General features: G+C 31.2%; 1 protein-coding gene across 2 annotated transcripts in view; it reads left to right on the top strand.

The window, feature by feature from the left end:
• The first annotated feature begins 8,073 nt into the window (after positions 1-8,073).
• Positions 8,074-21,536, top strand: part of Imp (IGF-II mRNA-binding protein) — a 227,493-nt gene continuing 214,030 nt past the window's right edge. For both annotated transcript variants that reach the window (XM_075357133.1, XM_075357132.1), the window contains exon 1: positions 8,074-8,395. In XM_075357133.1, the coding sequence (XP_075213248.1) occupies positions 8,191-8,395 (205 nt within the window). In that variant the 5' untranslated portion in view covers positions 8,074-8,190. The remainder of the gene's footprint in view (positions 8,396-21,536) is intronic.

Here is a 21,536-nt window from a genome sequence, read left to right as displayed (position 1 = left end):
CAACACTGCTACTCCTAAAAAGACGAAAAAAGTTATTTTAAAAAATATGCAGTAAATAAAAAGATAGTTTTTTCGAATTTTGAGGAAGGGAGAATTTTTTGAAGAAAACGTTTTGTAAAAAATAATAAGTGTGCATGCATGTACTGATCTTAATATAAAATGGAGTTATATTTGCAAAATTTTGAGAAAATTGAGCCCAAAAAACTAACTACCCCGCCCTATGCAGATATTGACCTCAAAGGTTTACCAGAAAAATTGTCCCGTATACATACGAGTCTCTGTACAAAATTTCATCTAAATTGTTTACCCTGTCCAAAGTTATTAAGCCTCTAACACGCCAAATAACGTTCATACGTACGCACGAACATTAACCCCTACTTTTTTTTTCTTTTTTCGGGTTCCTGGTTATGAAAAACCTGGGTAGTGAAATTAAAAAAACCCGCTCACCATTTTTGATCGATAACCGTACTTTCCTTCTCGCATCATCCAGAAAAGTAAAAAAAGCGTATATATATACTATCTTTATTAATATATATATATATATTTTTTTTTTTTTTTGTTATAGAATTATTTATCGTAATTTTTTTTACAATCGGAGGTTAATAATTAAATATTAATAATAAAAAAAAGGAAATGAAGTATAATTCGAACAGATATGCCTTCCCCTTGTAAGAACCAAATATTTCATTAATTAAAATTTTATTTGGCTATAACTCTGGATTCGATGAAAATAAGTATCACTTATGATATATCGTTGAAAATCTCTCAATGAGGGCTTATCGCTGCAGTTAAGAAAAAGTCCAAAATCCAAATATTTTGGATTTTGGACACTTTTAGTCCAATCGATTGCAATCAAAAAGGGAAGTGCACCAACTAGATGTTACAAAAGTCCTAAATCCAAAATTTGAACATCCTACAGTTAATCGTTTTTGAATTATGCGAGATACATACGTACGTACAGACGTCACGCGGAAACTAATCAAAATGGATTCAAGGATGATCAAAATGGATATCTCCGTTGAAATCTGAAAACCGAATTTTTTCGTGATCACAATCCATCTTTACTTGGTACAAGGAAGTAAAGAGGAACATTCTCATTCGTTTTTTTTTTTTTGTAATTCGAAATTAAGAAAAATTAATTTTTTTTTTAAAAGTTAAAATTGTGGCAAAAAAATAGAAATGAAAAATTAAAACGTTTTTAACCAACTTTTGTTGATTTTCGTGATCTGAGTAACCTCCTCCAGGTTGCCAGGTGGTCTTTAATATATATTTACCGATCTTTACTGAAAATTCAAGAAACGTTATGCCAATTTGAACGATTATGTTACCTTTTGAACTCTGAAAAGTTTGTAGGGATAAATTAATTTATGGTGACGATTAAGCCTTACATCTGGAGCGTCGTATATACTTCACAGTTATCTTTCGTATAGTAATATTTTAAATCGCTAACTAAAAATTCTATAAGAAATGTCTGGTGGATTCCAGAAATTAAATTTAGAAAATACATAGTTCTAGTTTGGCATTTTAATAATCAAAATCTGATAAATTATTTTTTAGGTACGAGAGTAATTTGTATTGTTTAACAGATACTTTATTAATTTTTTTTTGCTTTCGTGGATAGATGAATACGTATATTTCATAACGACGTCATAAGGTTGCCGATGTATGAGTATATTAACGATTTACTTCATCTGCAGTATCTACAGATAACTACATCTTGTGCGCAGGTTCTTCCATTCGTCTGTTTTTGGTCGGTTTTACAGATAATATCTAACACAATCGGTATAAGCTGGTAATGTCAATCTGATACATTAATTTCCTTCTGGTAATAATTTTGGAATCGCGATCTTTTCAAAAGCCAAGTTTAACAAGTAAGGTAGATGGCATCATAATATCTCAAATTACCTTCAAATTTCAAAGGTAAAGTTCATTATGAGTCCTTAACGCGTGATCTTTCATGACGTACTTGTTTCAACCGACCGTATCTGTTTTTCTGGAATTCCGTAACTTCTACTTTTAAAGTCTTCATTTAATAATATTGTCGTAGGACGAATTAAAATCTGCGTTAAATATTACTGTACGTAAAGTAAATAATTTTTTTTAAATTTCTAGGAACGGTTATTATTTAAATTTAACCATGACATTTTAAAATTTAAGAAAACCTCAATATTTCAGTTTTTTCTTATAATCGTGTCAGCCCGTAATTTCAGTTTTACTTTCCGTTTATCGCTATATCAGAGCTGTAGCTGTAGAAGGGAATCGGTGCAATCTGGGCATTTACGGTTTTCACCGGATTTTGACGTTTTGACACCTTTTTTTTGTCTTCAGTCATTTGAATGGTTTGATGCAGCTCTCCAAGATTCCCTATCTAGTTCTAGTCGTTTCATTTCGGTATACCGCCTACAACCTACATCCCTAACAATTTGTTTTACATAAATCCAAACGTTGCCCTTGCCTGCACAATTTATTCCTTCTACCTTACTCTCTAATATTAAAGCGACTATTCCAGGATGCCTTAATATGTGGCCTATAAGTCTGTCTCTTCTTTCAACTATATTTTTCCAAATGCTTCTTTCTTCATCGATTTGCCGCAACACCTCTTCGTTTGTCACTTTATCCACCCACCTGATTTTTAACATTCTCATATAGCACCGCATTTCAAAAGCTTCTACTAATCTTTTCTTCTCAGGTACTCCGATCATCCAAGCTTCACTTCCATATAAAGCGACGCTCCAAACATATACTTTCAAAAATGCTTTCCTGATGTTAAATTAATTTTTGATGTAAACAAATTATATTTCTGACTGAAAGCTTGTTTCGCCTGTGCTATTCGGTATTTTATATCGCTCCTGCTTCGTCCATCTTTAGTAATTCTACTTCCCAAATAACAAAATTCTTCGACCTCCGTAATCCTTTCTCCTCCTATTTTCACATTTAGTGGTCCATCTTCATTATTTCTACTGCATTTCGTTTTGTTCTTTTTTATTTTCATGCGGTATTTCTTGCGTAGGACTTCATCCATGCCGTTCATTGTTCCTTCTAAATCCTTTTTACTCTCAGCTAGAATTACTATATTGTCAGCAAATCGTAACATCCTTGTCTTTTCATCTTGCACTGTTACTCCGGATCTAAATTGTTCTTTAACATCATTAACTGCTAGTTCTATGTAAAGATTAAAAAGTAACGGGGATAGGGAACATCCTTGTCGGACTCCCTTTCTTATTACGGCTTCTTTCTTATGCCCTTTAATTATTACTGTTGCTGTTTGGTTCCTGTGAATGTTAGCAATCGTTCTTCTATCTGTGTATTTGAACCCTAACTTTTTTTAAATTCTGAGCATTTTATTCCAGTCTACGTTATCGAATGCCTTTTCTAGGTCTATAAATGCCAAGTATGTTGGTTTGTTTTTCTTTAATCTTCCTTCTAATATTAATCTGAGGCCTAAAATTGCTTCCCTTGTCCCTATAATTTTTCTGAAACCAAATTGGTCTTCTCCTAACACTTCTTTGACACCTAAGGAACTCAAAAAAAACGAATGGAAATTTTTCGAATGTTCATAAATACGTGTGTGCGTTCGGCGTTTCACACTTTATATCTCTTATAACTACTGGACCGATTTTGACCAAACTCGGTCAGATTACTTCTGTACATGAGGCTTTAATGCTGTTAAATTTTCAACTTAAATGGTGAAGGGGATGAGACTGTAGTGCAAGGTCACCCTCGGGGTCTCGAGATTTCACCTAATTAAGGTCTTATTTTTCTAAGCGCATTTGTTAATGATTAAAAAATAATATTTCCAAAACAATATTCAAAATCGCACCTCCACCCCAAAAAATGCTCTAAACTAGCGACTAAGCCCGTATATGCGCAATATTACCCGCCTGTCACCACAAGGAGCACCTTTTTTTAAATAAATATTGACGTACAGCTTTACATAAAATATTATATTTAAATAAAATGATAAATATTTTTAATTAAGTTGTGCGTGTATACGTGTGTAAGCCGTGCATCAGAAAAAGCCACATGACGGGAAAATCCTACGACTGTGTTGTCAGTTTTTTCCATCGATTTTACTAGTTTAAGTTTAAACACCTAAATTTTTTTTAAACGCAGAACAAACTTATCTTCTTACAAGATTTAGCGATTTATTCTCTAAAAAATTTAACTAAGCGGTTTAATTAAATAGGTTTAATAAAAATATTCAACGGATGAACGTAACATTTAAAATATTTTTTTTTTGCACTTCAGACGGAGACAGGACTACATCTTTCTTTTGGCAAAACCATTTTTAACGTTTATAAGTTAGGATATATTTTGACAAAAAATTCGATCGACGGTAATTAAAGCGCAGAATTTTAAATGACTTTCATATAAATTGTTTCTTTTTTTTAAATTTCAAATAAGTTTCTTCGTTATCTTACGAAAATTTTCAAATTTTTATACACATAGTAGAAATGCGCTTTAATAAAAGGTTTCAGGGGGACAAGAATAAAGGCAAATATAGTTTAAAATGATTTTCGTTTGAACATTTTTTTTTATATTTTGATTTTGCTTTTCTTTTCGGTTAATAGAAAGAAGGACGGTTAATAGAAGGACATAGGGTTATTATCTAGAAGGACAAAGGATAATTCGGTTTGTCTAAATATGAATGAATCTAGCCAACAAGTTACTCCTAGGGTCTATGTTGTCGAGATATTAATAAAGGTAATAGATTGCGTACTCCAGATTTCAGAAATTTGCCTCGTCTGTTTACATTTGATTTTTCCTAAAAAAAAAATTATCTTTGTCCAGCCGGCTCTATCCATCCAAAGAAAAGAACTTTAGCATAGCTCAATACCTTTTTTTCCTGTTTAACTTCCGGAAATCACCGCCAGGTATTATTACTTGAGAGGATGAATGATGATATGTATGAGTGTAAGTAAAGTTGTACAGTCTCATCGACCATTTCTTTTAACCCACTGGGTTGGCCTAATGGTGATCACGTCTTCCCAAATCAGCTGATTTGGAAGTCAAGCGTTCCAGCGTTCAAATTCTAGTTAAGTCAGTTATTTTTACACGGATTTGAATACTAGATCGTGGATATCGGTGTTCTTTGGTGGTTGGGTTTCAATTAACCACACATCTCAGGAATGGTAGAATTCGGACTGTACAAGACTACACTTTATTTACACTTACACAAATCATCCTCTGAAGTATTATCTGAACGGTAATTACCGGAAGCTAAACAGGAAAAAGAAAGAAAAGGTCGACCGTTTCTGAGATCTGTGGTTAATTGAAACCATTGATGTATGGTCACCAAAGAACACCGGTATCCAAGATCTAGTATTCAAATTCGTATAAAAGTAATTGCCTTTACTAGGACTCGAACGCTGGAACTCTCGAATTCGAAATTAGCTGATTTGCGAAGACGCATTCACCACTAGACCGACCCGGTGGGTTAGCACAATACCTTGGCGTACCAGATTAGCACTTACCTTGCAATTAGATTACGTGAGATTGGCTAACGTTGCAATTTTTTTTATATTACCGACCCACCTAAAAAGAATTTATACGTGTTTTATACGTAACAATCTGTTTCTAATCGGCTAGTCTCACTGACGTTTAATTTTTCTTTTATCTTGTTAAAGGCTATTCGTTTCAAAAAAGGTTACTGTATTGTTCTAGGTTCTGACGACGCAACCTATCCTGTCTGTTAACATTGTTATAGATACATTTTTCTTAAAGCATCGTTCAGGTTGTCTAGAACCGAAGTAAAATCTGTTACTTCTGCTTTCCTTGGATCCTAATTTTTACGGAGAAAAGTGCTGAAGGTACTTCCAGAGTGTTAAAGTAGGTTATGTCCTATGCTTAAATGTCCCCTAATTTCACACAAGCGCGCGCGCGCACACACACACACACACACACACACATACACAAAATTTTTTTAATGAAAGTAGGTTTTTAATTAGAGTAAGGAGCAAAAAAAAAATAGTCTAATTGTAAAAATATACGGTAACAATGAACATTTTTGACGGTATTTCATAAATTCAAGCTTAATAATAATGTAGCTAATTTATTTCACTCGATAACCATAAATTTTACGTTTAGGTTATATCACGAATTTAAGGAAATACCGGTACCATAAGTCCATATTTATTTCTATGTAGTAAATTAGCTATAAACAAATGGTAGTGACTTTTATTGAATTCAAGAAAGCATATGATTGTGTACTTCGAGAATCCCTGTTAAAAATCCTGAGAAATTTAGGGCTTCACCAAAAACTAGTCAAAATCATCGGACTAACACTAACGGATACCAAATCCAAGGTTAAATTCAGGGGAGAAGTATTTGATCCATTCGACATCAAAACAGGACTAAGACAAGGAGATGGACTGTCCCCGCTTTTATTCAACTGTGCCCTTGAATTTATAATACGGGATTGGAAAAAATTAAATAAAGATAACGTTAAAATAGGAAAAGATATCTCAGTAAATTGCCTAGACTTTGCGGACGATTTAGCCCTACTAGCCCAAAATATAGAAGAGGCCAGATACCAACTGTCAACACTGGAAGAAACTGCAGGAAAAATTGGTCTAAAAATGTCATACGAAAAAACCAAAATTATGGTGAGAGACCCACTATGCATAAGAAAAGTAAAAATAAACAATAATGACATAGAACTAGTAGAAAAATTTAAATATTTGGGGGAAAACATCACACACAACCTCCAAGAAAATCCAAACTGGAATGAAAGAATAAATACGCTCATCAAAGCCACAATAAAAACACAAAACATCTATAACAAAAAATGCATGTCCATAAACACAAAAATAAGACATTATAACTCAGTAATCCGACCAGAAATACTTTACCGATTCGAAACCATATTTGGACCGTACCAGACAAGGTTTACCGACAAACTGGAAAAGATTGAAAGACAGATTCTACGACGATGCATCGGGAAAAACATTAAAAAAGACGGGATTTGGAGAATTATTCCAAACGAAGAGATTTACAAAACGATCATCCCGATAACTAATAAATTTAGAAAGAAGAGAATTTCCTTTCTAGGACATATTTTCAGAATGGAAGAGACCAGACTTATCAGACGGATAATCGAATTTTTCTGGAACAAGAAAAGCAGACCGAACTGGTTATTCGAAGTACAGAAAGACATGGAGGAATTAGACATAACCTGTGAAAACCTAAAAACGAAACCAGAAACTATGAGAAATTAAAAAATAAAGAAACAAGATTCCTATCAAAACCCAAGAAAACAATAAGCCGGGTGTACTCTGAACAAGAAAGGGCAAGAAGATCTGAAACCCTTAGAAATTACTGGCAAAAAAGAAAAGCTGAAAAACAACAAATCAGCAAGAAAAGAAAGAACTTGCCAAAAACAATGAACTAAAGTGATCCATTAAGGTCTTAAAAGTATAAAAAAAAAAAAATAAATAAAATAAAAAAATTAGCTATCCGAAAACGTAATTCTGTTGTTTTTTTTATTACACCCATTTGTTTATATTAAAAAAAAAACCCGCTGCTCGTCACTTTGGTTTTGTTGATTTTGACGGTAAATAATATTTAAGAATAATTGAAATTCATTAAATTAAAAAAAAAAGTTATTAGAAAATGTAAATTTTCTTGAATTTTAAATTAAAAAAAAAAAATTTTTATTAAGATTTTCAAGAGAAGACTTAAGTTTAATTACCCGTGAAGACAGTCGTTTAATTTTACATACTCATATTGTTGAAAAGTTATCGTTTTAGTATTTACGTTTTATAAAAAATAAAATGTGTTTGTATCATGCTTTCATTAAATACACCTTATCACGCTTTCCCTGATCGACTGATGCGTTATGAGTAGGGTGCAGTTCATAAAGCGACCATTTTATTAAAGGCTTCATTATTATGCTTTTTAAAAATGCAATTTTTATTTTGCAGTCCGATGTACATAGGGTCATAAGACGTTAACGACCAATAATCAGAAGAGGCGGGAAATCAAACGATCACATGACCCTACTGGAACCAATAGTAGGGAGTAACGACTTTTTCAATCTTGCCGGCCATGGTTGCCGGTAGGTAGCTTGACGAGGGCGCCACTGAAGCAGGCCGTGGATTCGCTGTGTATTTTTCTGAAGCGGTCTTGTCGCTTTACAATTTGTGGCGGTGTTCTAGCTTTGTCATTATTCATATTTTATTTTTATACTGTATGAAATTAGTGGACACTGGACACTCTAAAATGAGTAAGCTGTATGTGGGGAATTTACCGGCTGAAGTGAACGAAGGAGCATTAAGACAACTGTTTACAGAGAATAGTTTATCGTGTAGCACAATCCTTATTAAACGTGGTGGATACGCTTTTGTCGATTGCGCCGACCAATCTACAGCAGATAGAGCTATTGACAAGTTGAACGGTAAGTTTCTAAAATTACTACGAGTAGTTTTAAGTAAGTTCGTACGATTTTAATTACGTACTTAATTTGAAAAATGTCGTTACAAGAAGGAGGGTAAACCATGCCTTTCTTAAGAGTTGTGGTATGCAAACCTATCATGCGCTTTACCCAGCCATTTTTCATGTCATCAACATGGCTGCCGATTTTTTCGTTGAAGGTCGTTTAAAATTTTTATTTCTGTGAAATGCTGTTCTTTAAATTCGTGTAGTTGCCTTTTACGCTTAAGAAAAAGTTTTAACGAATCGGACTATTTAGCTATACGAGTGTGCGCTGTAACCTGTGCACGTCGATCGTATAATTAACCTCGAGATTTTTTTTAAAAAAGTTAACCTTAAATTTTTTTCTACTGTTACACATTTTTTAATTTTAAATATTACATCTGATGTAATTCTATGGTAAGTGTAATTTTAGACCTATATTAACAGTTCAATAGCATCGATGTTAATATGAACTTTTTATACTACGAAAGTAAAAATTAACTGGAGAAAAAAGTAACCTAACATTTTTGTTGACCTAGGCCTAGGTCAGATAATTATTCCTATTGTGCATAGTTTATTAACTGATCTTCTTATATCTTTAATGCATATGAAGTTTAATTCTTTTACGACTGCTCATTCATATTTTTCAGCATCGCATCAAATCTGTCATGTTTTTGCCTTACTCTGTAAAAGGTCAGGAATGTTCATTTGGTTTCTGTCATTAAACTATTAAAGAATATTTTATGTCTACGTTAATGAACATGTGATGTCTGAACGTAATTTAAATTATTGTTAGTTTATTAACATTAATGTGTTTTTGTGGTTGCATGTTCAACAATAATAGTGTACATTTGACTCATAATGTTTCAGAAAATAGTTGAAAATAAAGAATTATTTTCTTTAAGAATGGATTGTTCCAAATTGTAATCATTTTAATTGAAGTTAGACTAATTTATTATTTTTAAATTTATTTTGTTGATGATTTAGTGAGTCCATTCATATTCTAACTGTAAAATTAAATATTACTTATTTATTTTAAAGTTAAGAAATTACGTTTTAAATTGCTTAAAACTTATTGATGTGTTTTTACTTAATGTTTCATTTATATAATAAACTTGAAAAAGTTAGCTTAACCAATTGGATTTAGAGAACTCTATCCTATTATTAGTTGTGTTGTTGAATTATAGATAAATTTATTCTATTCTTGTGAATATAATATTTATTATATAGGCTAATAGTTTTTGTTGTTTAAGGTTGGCTGGTTACAGTCTACTGCAGTTTTGTAAGATAATTTTATTCTTAAATCAAAATTTGAGATATAAGTTTGATATCGCTCCATATAGCAAGCTGAATACATATGTCTATAATAGTTTGTTAGGCATGAAAAATGGATATGTGTAAATATATTCTTCTTTGAAGATGATGCTGTTATTTATTATTCTTGTTGATTTTACAGAAGGTAGTTTTTCTCTTTCATAATAGTTTGTTTTTTTTTTTATCGATAGACTCCATTTGAATTGTATACTTGTCTTAACAAATTTCTAAAATTGTTTTCATTTGTGATGCTATTGTGTATCTAGGATCACTGTTTCCGGTGCTTTATTTATGATGTGAAATATTAAGCTAATCATCACCGGGTTCAAACATTTCTTTCATGTGAATTTCATAAAAGATTCACAGAATGTAAATCATGATTATAATAGCAAGTAATAAGTTTTTGACTATATTTTATCATCATCACAACTTTAATTTCTACAAGCACAGAATGAATGAAATAAATTTATGAACCAGAATTTATTTATGAAATAAATTTTTTACTTTCATGTCAGCATTGCCAAAAGTTGGTAAATATTTTATACATGCATGTTTGAATTAATTGAATAGGTTACTCCTATCTTTCAAGATGTATTAATGTTATTTCTTATGTAATTTTTTGCTGGAGTGACATATAATTTGTTATTTTTGATGGGTTACAATTTTATAAAAGGATCATTTAAGACCTCTTTGACTGTAGTACTTTAATAAAGTCACAGTATTAGTCTTTTTAATTATAACTGTTATATTTTTAAGGAATATTTTTACTCAGAATTTTATGAGCGTTTGTTGTAGAACAACGAATGGTGCAGATCGATCGAGCATCTAGTTCAGTAACTTGAATAAAAAACATAAGGGTGAGAATTTGATACTGAGAAAATAATCTATCTTTAAACAGGCCGTGTAGCAAAACAAACCTATCCAAAGGAGTGTTTTTAAGTCCTCTTCAAGCGACACAGAATTTATTGGTAAAATTGAGATGTTTTAACCAGGAATGGGATCGATGTAATGTACTAGTAAACTGTTTGTTTTGAATCGACAGTGTCAGGTATTTATTGCAAAAATCTCTTTTCCTGTAGAATACTAAATATTCATAAAAGTTTTCGCAGTTTTCATTAAGTAAAAGTTACTGACATTCCCAGAATCTACGGTATATTGTATTTTATAATTAAACTGTAACTTTTCAGTAGGATCACTTGTGCAGCAGCTGGATATTATGAAATATTTGTAAATAATAGTTTATGTTGTAACAGTTTTATAACATTGTTTATGTTACTTATAACATAAACAATAATATTATATAAAACAAACACATTATTAACATTGCATTAAAAATTGATATAGATATCCGCTGCAAAAAAAAGCAATTTAAAAAAATTGTTCAAAGTGCACTAACTTCTATAAAGACTACATAAAAAGCAGAAATTGGTCTTTACAACAAAGTATGTTGCAGCGGTCAATTTATGTTGAACGGTTTTATTTATTATTACTGTTTAAAATAACTGTTGATCATTTTATAGTGCTTTGACGCATCACTGTGTTATAGAGATTTAAGTTGCAGTCTGTAGAATTTTTGTTCCTGGGATTGCGGGTCTATGAAAGAAAATTTCAGGTGTGACTGGGATTCTACATGGCATTCAGTTGTGCCCTGACATTTGATTTTTATTCATTTGTTTTTCTCGATTTTTTTATGTAAAAGAATGTATAAACATTTTCAAGGACCGTTGATGTCATCATTGACATGTTTTCAGGAAAAAAGAAAAGAATAGAAATTAGTAGCAAGGATTTTAACTACAAGGAGCAAAAATTGTATTTGATGTAAGACAGTAAATCTACTTGTTCGATTTTTTAGGGTGCTGAAAAAAATACCGGAAGAAAAAAATTTCACTTTATCGACATGAAAGTGTTATTGGGAATATATAACTTGACCATCAGGGTAATGACGTCACGATTTGTCCTTGTTGATGAAATTTTCACGTCTTTTGTTTGTACTGTACTGTTTAGTTGCTGTAAGTGGAATTAGTAGACATATATTGAACATATCAATGAGATTGTTGGTATTTCTCATTAGAATTGCCACAGATTCAAAATTTTGGTGTTAGGTTTTAACTTTGATGCAGATGAACTAGACCGCTAATTTTATTAATCGATTGAGAGTAAATTTGTTGTGTCGACCATACTACCAATATTTTATCGTGCAATTCGTGAATGTTTATTTTATTATTTTCATAATCTTGTGACGTTGGGTTTTTTATTTTATTAAAATACTGGTTACAGATAACCATAGCATTTTGTTTGTAGATTGTTCTGAACTGCCGTCCTTTTTGTATTTTCTTAATTTCAAGTTAATTCAATCGCATTCATCGTAGGTTAAAGAACAAGCTAATTGTTAAAATCTATATTATTACACGCTGAAGTTCAATATACTTAGTAAAATGTTTTTTGTCAAATAATGTGCCATTAAGCTCTGTTTGTAAGCTTCACTACTCTTGTACGTTAAATTTTTTTTAATTTTACTGACTTACAATTAACATTATCCCTAGGTTACTTTTTTGTTGTACTATTTTCCACCCGACATACTTTAGCACTTTATTACAGTCTTTTCAACTAGCGTACAGCATTTGCCTGCTGTGCGGTGAACTGAATAGAAAAACATAAAAATCTGTGCCGTTTGTTGACATGATACTTTTTACTGATATCATCCTCTAATTTGGAGAGTTATCTTTGTGCATGTACTTACTCAACAGTTCTTTGACCTTGTTTAGAATTGAGCGTACGGATACAAGTGTGATGTGTTTTTTTTTATGTCAGCAGAATCCTGCCGATGTGGCGCTTGGTTTTGTATTTTTTTGAGTATAATGGAAATGTCTATAATTGGAGCTGTTGTGGTCGTTGTAAATTATTGTAGAATGCAGGTTATTTAACAATTTTATTTAAGTACAGTTGGCCAGTTTAATTTTTTCTTTTTTAGTGTTATTTACGTCGCTGTCTGTTGGTTTCATGTAGATTTTTTACTTGAATTCTGTTTTACTGAACGGGTATGAATTCATTGATCATAAATAAAAGAAATGTACATCTAAAATTAAATGGTTATTTAAGTATTTTAGCAAATAATGATTTATTTATTTTGATAACATTAAAGAACAGCGTTTGAACTTTGTTATAAAAGAACTCTTTTCTGTTATTTCATTTGGTAATATTAGTGTAATACATATTCTTGTATCATAATTATTTTTATAACCGCACAAATATTTCTTCGCTTATGTAAGCTCCTTGTTTATCCCGGCGGGTGACTTCATCATTTATAAAATATATTTAACATTTTGAGCCGTGAACTACTCATATAGTTAACAAGTTTTTTCCTTAAAATATCATCTAAAGTCTCCTCCATTTCTGTTGCAGGTTCATTTTTTCTTCCTTTACGTTATCTTATATTCTGACTTTCTTATTTTCAATAAGAGGTTTTTCAATTACTGTATATTATCAGTAATTTTTTTTTTGTTTCATTTGTATTATTCTTCAAAGTTTAGAAAATTCAGTTTACATGCGCTGTGTATGAGGGATTGCTGTCATCAACAATAAATTTATTGTTGATGACAGCAATCCATACACCGCGCATATGTAGCTTATCGCTACAATCTGTCATCGAACAATACTCCCCCCTCAGTAGTAATAGTGGTTCTGGCGCTACTTCAGGTGGTCAGGTAAAACTATTTTGCTTCTATATATTAACGCTTTCTAAACTCTGATGACTAATACCGTGTAAAGATTTGTCATCAATGTTAGGGTAGGTATAAAATAATCCATTCTTCTACACTAAATATTCAAAGATCTGTGTGATGGCATGATATAGATTCTCCTGCCGCTGCTGATGCGCATAAATAAAGTAGGTGCATTTATAATATTAGTTGAAAAATGTTAGCGGACTCAGGCGACAGAGTTGAAAGCATTGCTTGTCAGGTTGGTAATAGTGTCAGTGAGTTCATGATTTAATGTCTCTCCTTACTATTACTTGCGATTATTATATTACAAGTATCTGCCTTATCATTTCAAATACTATTTATGGTTTTTTTTTCTATTTTTTATCAATTTTATACCATCTTACAGGAGCGAAAGTGTTTAGCAAAATTTTTTGTCTGTTAGTGTAAAGTTTTTAAGCTTAGTTTGTCGTACTTTCTAATCGTTTCAGAAGTGGAAACTGAATTATATTACTAATATGATCGATTATTTAAAAGCTTGTTTAATACTGTATATTTTGTTTTCTACCCATGTTCACTAAAGTGTGTGCGTGTGTACGGGCACATGCAGGGGGGCTGTAAACCCAAAGTAAATCCACTGTGGTATATGTATTGGTGCTTTTAATATAATAGCTGAATCGTAGAACTCTCATGTTGTTTTATCATACCATTATTTCTTCAATATTTTTATAGTTTAAATATGAGTTACGTTCAGTAGTGACTTGTCAGATTATTGTAAAATACAAATATCTATTAAAATATTTCTCTCTGTGGTAAATAAGGAATATTGTAGTCTTTTTCTCAGTGAACAGACGATATAATGGTAATGCAATCTAACTTCTTGACCATGATATGGTCTTCTAGATGTCTATTGTTTATCGATCGACTAATAAATGCCAACAATGTACAGTGAAATTGTGGCTGTTTGTCATTTAACTTCTGCAGTGTAATGAAACAGGTCAATAAAAAAAGTCTTTAGTCTTACCACGGTTAAATAAACTCTCTTAAACCAATTAAAAATATTGTGACATTAATTGGCTACCGTTTTTAAATTGAAGGATTTCTTACAACTAAAATGTTGTGAATATTTGACTTCATCACGATGCAATTATCTATTCTTTTTCACAGATTGTAGTTTAATTTTAGGATGTTGCACATTTCTTTTGTTGTGAAAAATTGGATGTTAGTTATTCTGTGATTTACTTATCTCATTTTTCTATTTACTTAGTTAATTTATTCTCCTCCTGCAATTCAACTCATTAATCTACTTTATATTTTATCAGTTATCTCATAATATTTATTTAAGGGTTAATCAGATCGTTATTGTTTACATGATTTTTTTTTCGGATTTCAGTATTTATATTGTAGTGAATTATAGCGTAAAAGTTAGGTTCAGTCAGTTTCATTTATTTTAGGGTGCGTTCTCTTCCTTGATATTCAGTTCTGCAGCCATACTGTTGCATTATTATTAATTAAAAATATTTTTGTATTATATAATATTTACATACTTATTTTTTAAGCATTATACCTGTACGCATCACTACAGATTTCTTTAGTCATAATTTGATTTTAAAGGTGATAGATATATAAAAATTAATGATAGCTTCTCAAGATCCTACAATTTTCTTGACCGAGCCTGTTTAAAGAACATCAATCTCCTCTTTAAGTGTTTTTTGGTCTAAGAGGAGGTAGATTCATACCTTTAGATCTTTTTCTCCTTTTGTGTTCTCTGATTCTCTATATCTGTAGATTAGTATCGATTAACTACCTATTAAAATTGTCGATTACTGTGTATCAAAATGTAGTGAACAGTTGACAAATTTCTAAATATTTTACTTATTATAAGTTATTATATCCTTAATTATCATCATCCTTCAAAAAATATGTCGTTGGATTACATTGTAACAAAATTTGATTAAAAATTTTGAATAACAAATGTATTAGTTGCTTACATTTACTTTGATAAAGTGTAATCTCGGTTTGAGTTTAACTTTGTTTCTCATTAATGTATTACTCTTGTCAGATGTATTGTATCTCGACAAAAGTCGAGATACAATAATAATAAATTCAGAAAAGAGATACTTTTGAAGCATAATTTACAGTTTTAGATTATCAGTCTTATATTTTCCTTTATTTTTCTGGTTTTTAGCTATTGTAAAATGCTCACAATTAGTAAATAATGTAAAATAGAAACGAGATGTCTGTTAAGTCTTTACTGTTATAAAGTTTGATATTAAAACAGACATAACTGACATATGTTATGTAAGGAAAATTTATCAAGTTTTACATCACATAAAAGCACCTATGCTCTTTAAGATGGCTTGAAGCATATCTAAATGACATTCAATTTCTTATAAAGTTAACATTTTTTAAACAATAATAATGATGTTTGCTTTGTATCTCGCTTCGGTCTAAATATATTGACATCGGGTATGTTTATTTAATATAATCCTTACTCTTAACAGTTCATCAGTAAAATTCTTAATTATACGTGGTGACTGTAGGGGATGTTTGTCCATCGTGCCCAAATTATTAGTCCTTAAATGCGGCTCTGTAAATCTTCTAGAATTGAAGTGGCAAGCAATTTAGTACAGTTAAGATTAAAGATATGCACCGGTTATTTTTCATTCATTAAAAAGAAGAATCTGATGACTTTTTATGTGTCAAGCTGTCCCTTTATAGATCTCTCCCTTTCCTTACATCGAGGCGTATGGTTATCTCAGCCTCATTTTTGCTTATCGCTTATATTTATTGACCGGAGCATTTGAAAAATAACTCTTAATCAAGGATTACACGCTTGTTGTTAATGCGTTTTGAAGTCATCATTGGAAGCTGTAATTAAGTACATAATAGGTTAGGTCGATATACTCTTTGTACGCATATGACTGAAGCATTGGTATAAAGTTTCATATATTGCGGCAGGGAATCAAATTCCAGGTCATATAACACACCGCAGGGGTTGGACATACTTCATCGGAATAACTTGTGTACATCTCAACAATATTTTCAACTGGCAATCCGCTTTCTACTTTTTCTCAAAAAATCAGTGTACTAATTTGTTTTTGTTTTTTGTTTTTGTATTTGTTTTTGCGGTGAGCTTTCTTGCAGTTGTCCATTTTCTCATCAAAATTGCAGTGAATAATCCTTGTATTGCTTGTTTATGTTTCATGAATCGGTAGAAAGTATTTTGTTTTTTCTTACAAAGGTACTACCTTAGATTCTTGTCACAATACCGTCTAAGTTTGTCTTGTGCGTGAAACACCTGTAACGCAATACAACTTTTACTACAAAATCTTTATTTTCTAACTGTAATTTTTTTTTTTGTTTGATTTTTTTAATGTTGCAATATTTACACAGATACCCTCTTGCATGATAAACTTCAAATTGTGTTTTAGATTATTCTGCAAGTATTACGACTGAGATCGAACGCGTAGTATTATTTAAAAAGAGATTTTTTTGTTTAAATATTCTTAAAGAGTTCATTTGATTTGAACTTATTCAAAATTAATTCCTTGAGAATGGGCTACCTGATCTTTTCTAAATATTTCAATAGCATTATCTTAATAATCTTATTAAAGGAAGTTCAGTCCTTGAACGTTAGTTAATATACATGTATTATTATGTAAATGTTGAATAATAGTGTTCATATTCTGGATTTTGAACTTTTTGCCCGTTAAGCTTGTACACTAACCTGTGAACTAATTTACATAAACAGTGGATTTGTTAGAACAGTATTTAATTATTATTATTGTTATTTCTAACCTACTGAAAACATTAGGATTAGAATCGACAGGTTTTATGAACTTACTAGGACAAATTTTCTAAATTTAGAAATAATTAAATATCATTCTCGCTTGATAATAAATTGATGGTGTTGTTTTTCATTGCATTTCATCGCTAGTTTTATTTTTTCTACTTTATCATTAATTTCTTTAATGCTTTATCAAAAACTATAATTTTATAGAAGTAGAAGTGCATACGCTTTCTAATTATCGGTTCTACAATACCCAGTCGCTTTTATTAAAGATTGTTTATCATGATATTTTCAATGTTTCGTTGTAGTCTGCGTTTCAAAACTTTAGTGTCTAATGTGTTTGTTTTAGCAAGACCCTTTTGTGAACTTAAATTTTTACTAAACAAGTAACTGTTAAAAACATTTGCTAAGAAAAATGTTATTTCATTAGAAAGATTTAAGTATACATCGGTAATCAGTCAGAAAGCCGTTCAGAATGTTGTTTTAATGTATTGGAAAACCCTTTATTTATTGTTTAATTAGTTACGAGGGTCTGTTTAATCATTTAATCGCTTCAGATTGAGATATAAAATCACATTATTGCTCAAACTCAGTTCTAATCTGAACTTATTAGCCTTTCTGTTTGTTTTTACTCTACTGCAATTAGAATCTGATCAGATGTTTAGTAATATTGTAATATCTGTTTATCGATTCGCTTCAGTTTTTGTTCTGATGCGATTTATTTCCATTTACAAAGTTTTTATAATTTTTTTAAAGTTTAGTATTGCGTTTAATTTTTTTATTTTAGCCCTATGGTTTTTATCGGGTTCAGTTCGATTAATATTTTAGTAGAATAGATTTGTCCTGTGTTTCAAGTCATACAATAAGTACCTTCTTCATCAGCAGAGAGTTCAAAGCAGTCATATGTAATGCTACGTGTATCATTTGCTTATGTACTAATAGTTGTGAAACAGCCCCTTCCTGCAACTTTTAGTCTTTTTGCTTATTTTTAGAGTAGAGACCTGATAAGTTTGAAGATTGAAATTTTATAATTTTTTTTAATCATCTCAGGGTGTCATCACCATTTTGTACAGAAGATTAGCGAGTAGGGCTGGAAGTGTACTTTTAAATGCTGTTTGCTTTTCGATACAGTCTTCCGTCTGTAATTCTGTTTTGTCGGTTTTAATGTTCTGTCTCAAAGTCCTGCGGGTAGATTTGCTTAACAAACAAGAAATGAAGCGGCTGATAGGTAATTATTCAGTAAATCATGGTATCTCGGTAAGACTAAACGTTTCTAATCTGCAACATCTGCCGGAATATCTTAGGGTGTGCAGTGCAAAATCCAAAATAAGGTGCAAAACTAAAGCCTCAATCTGTTTTGATCGATCATCAAAATCGATCAAAATTAAAAGTGTCAACAGGTATGCAGTGTACTGTTGACATTTTTTGGTTGAAAGCAATTGCGACAGCCTACACCACCCCATTAGGTGGCCACCCCCACCGGCAACATTCAGAATGTATAACATTTTTGTAACATATTTGTTAATTTGCTTTGTCCCCATGTTTGGGGATGTATTTCTGTATATTTATGATTTATTCTGTGTGATTTCGATTATGACTTTAAAAAATTGAATAAAACCTAATAAATACATAATATTTTACTTGTCAAAGTTTTATTTTTTGTTACTTCTGTTTCTGTACTGATTTTGTTTAATTGATTTTTTATTATTATTATTATTATTATGTATTGTATTGTGATTTAGTTTAAAATATCTATGAAGTGTAAAAAATAAAATGTACAATTTTAGATTCATGTAGTTAAAATAAATAATGTAACATTACTTTTTTTTATTTGAATTCAATGTTTGTTTCTTATCTATTGTGTAATGTTCGAAGACAAATTTCTGTTAGTTTTAATTTTACATGGATTAATTTTTTAACCTTTCTTTCAGTAGCTTACATTTTATAGGTTTCTGTAGTCGATTTAAATTATTTTGGTTTTACAAGCTCTCTAATTATTTAAGAAGTGTTTTCGTAGTTTTTAAATTAATTATATTGCAGATTTCATAAATCTGTTAGAAATATATTCGCTCATGCTTGTTCATCGATCGCTTCACGTTCTATTTTTAGCTTCCAGTTCAGAAGAGTTGATCGATTATTTAGTCTCTTGCGAACAAATTCATTATTAAAAGTAATAATTTTACGTTACGTAAGAGCTTATTACCGTGTTTGCAACCGCTTACGTGATTTAAATTTTCATTTTTATTGTTTTTTTTATAGCTATTTGCCGCCTGTTATCTTATTGCGGTTATCGACTACGAAGTGTAATCAGTTTTAGTTGACATTTTATCTTTAATATATCAGGATGCACTGTTACTGGCGTAAAAGAAATGTCAGTACGTAAAGGATAGTTTGTCATTGTTTGGTTTATATTGTTAAAAAAAAATTACGGGCGCGAAAATGAGTTTCACTGATTAATAATTCGTTAAATTTTATATTTTCTCATGTCTTATGTTTACATTCTAATATTTAACGTCCGTTGATTTTAGTCGTTTGATTTGCGGATGCTTGTTCTCTTTCTAATCCGGCATACGCTTATACGAATCTGAGTATCGATATGTTATCTAAGTCCCTTGCGGTTAATACGTTATGTCGACGGAGGTGACAGAAATGTTCGAATCGATCGGTAGCGTTTCTATGAAAATTATTTTTTAAATAGACCGACGATCTAGTTTTCATTCGGTTAATAACACTGTATTTATTGTAACTTAAAAAATTTCCGTATCGTAAATAAATGTATTTTTTAACTTTGTGGGGCGATTCGAATCTCCCTCATTCCTCTGTTATTGTACGTTGAATTCGTCCTTGAGGTTTTTAGGGGTCGAGCGCTTTGTTAACTTTTTTTAGCTATGTTTTAAATCTTCAGTTATGCTGTTGCGTGACAATTTTTAAGTGTAAATTATTATTTCCGTTTAAATTTTTAAACGTTTAAAGGGAATGTGTTAGGTCGCTTCGTTAAAATTTTTATTAATTTTATATATACATATATATATATATATATATATATCCTTTTTTTTATATCATAATTTGTGGTGTGATTTAAAGTTGTGGAACGTTTTTAGTGTTAAGTTGGATAGTAATTATAAATAAATTATTTTAATACGCTCATCGTCGGATGAAAGCCCAGGCGCTATAAACGGTTTACGATTTTAACATATATTGGTTGGATAGGTCAAAATATTTCTGTACATCAAGTGTTACGGTCATTTGCCACCGCTAATAATAATAATAAATACCGACCGTTCGTCTAGAAACTCAATCCTGTATTAATTAACTGGGGTGAACTATGGGAACCGGTTTACTAAATGCGGTTTGTATTTTTTCCTCGCTTATTTATCCCTCCGATTTTCCAGAATACTTATTTCTGACGAGTTCCAAGACTTGTAGAACTAATACATTATGAAACGATAATTTTATCATCTTACTGTGTACCGGTCGAGCTCCCCCTCCGGAGGGCCCTCTGATGTTTCAGTCGAAATTTTCCGAAAGACGTCTCCCGTTAATTTTCGAGGGGAACCTGAACGGGGCCTCAAAACCCGGAGGGCGAACAGTTTTAATTTACCCGAACCGAATTTGTAGTCTATTCGGCATTTGCAATTAAATGCACAGCACGGTCGTTAATCGTTCGATGTTTTTTAATGTACGATAATACTAGCGGAGATTTTTGTTAAAAAAAGTACGCTTCTTATTTGTTGTGATTTGCAACCTTCGTTGGAGATATGTGTTTGGTAATACGATGTGAAATTTTGTAACGATTGAAAAATGCCAAGCTCGGCCGGTATTCGAATCGAGAACCGTACGTATGAAATCGAAGACTCTTCTGCTTCGTCATAAAGGTCGGTGTAATTCGGTATACCTTCAGGTAGTTAAGAAACGAGTGGTAATTAATCGTTTCATAAAAGCGAAAAGCCGTATTTCGTCATTTTTTCAGATATCTTAATTGAAATTAAAGTTTCGGAATTTGAAGTAAACTGTATTAAAGAGACCGAAGCGTTTTTGTTATCGCATGAAATCTGTCGCTGCACTATTGGTAAGCGAACTTTTGCTTTCAAAAAAGTTAATCCATTTGAAATATTTTAATATCCATTTTGTTTTGACGAAACCGACCGGAGCCTTTTTATTTTATTATATATTACAGACATAGTTTCAGAAAGGAAACATCCTTTCTGAAAAAAGACTATTTCTGCTTTTTTGCGCTGATTAAGACTATTTCCTCGGTGTTACGATTTTTGTACGTTTTCAACTTTTATAAACAAGCAAAAGACATCTTATTCGCTTCG

This window comes from Lycorma delicatula, chromosome 2, assembly GCF_047948215.1.
Source record: "Lycorma delicatula isolate Av1 chromosome 2, ASM4794821v1, whole genome shotgun sequence".
Lineage (NCBI taxonomy): Eukaryota > Metazoa > Arthropoda > Insecta > Hemiptera > Fulgoridae > Lycorma > Lycorma delicatula.
The sequence above is the reverse complement of the archived record's forward strand: the minus strand, read 5'-3'. Positions and strand labels throughout refer to the sequence as shown.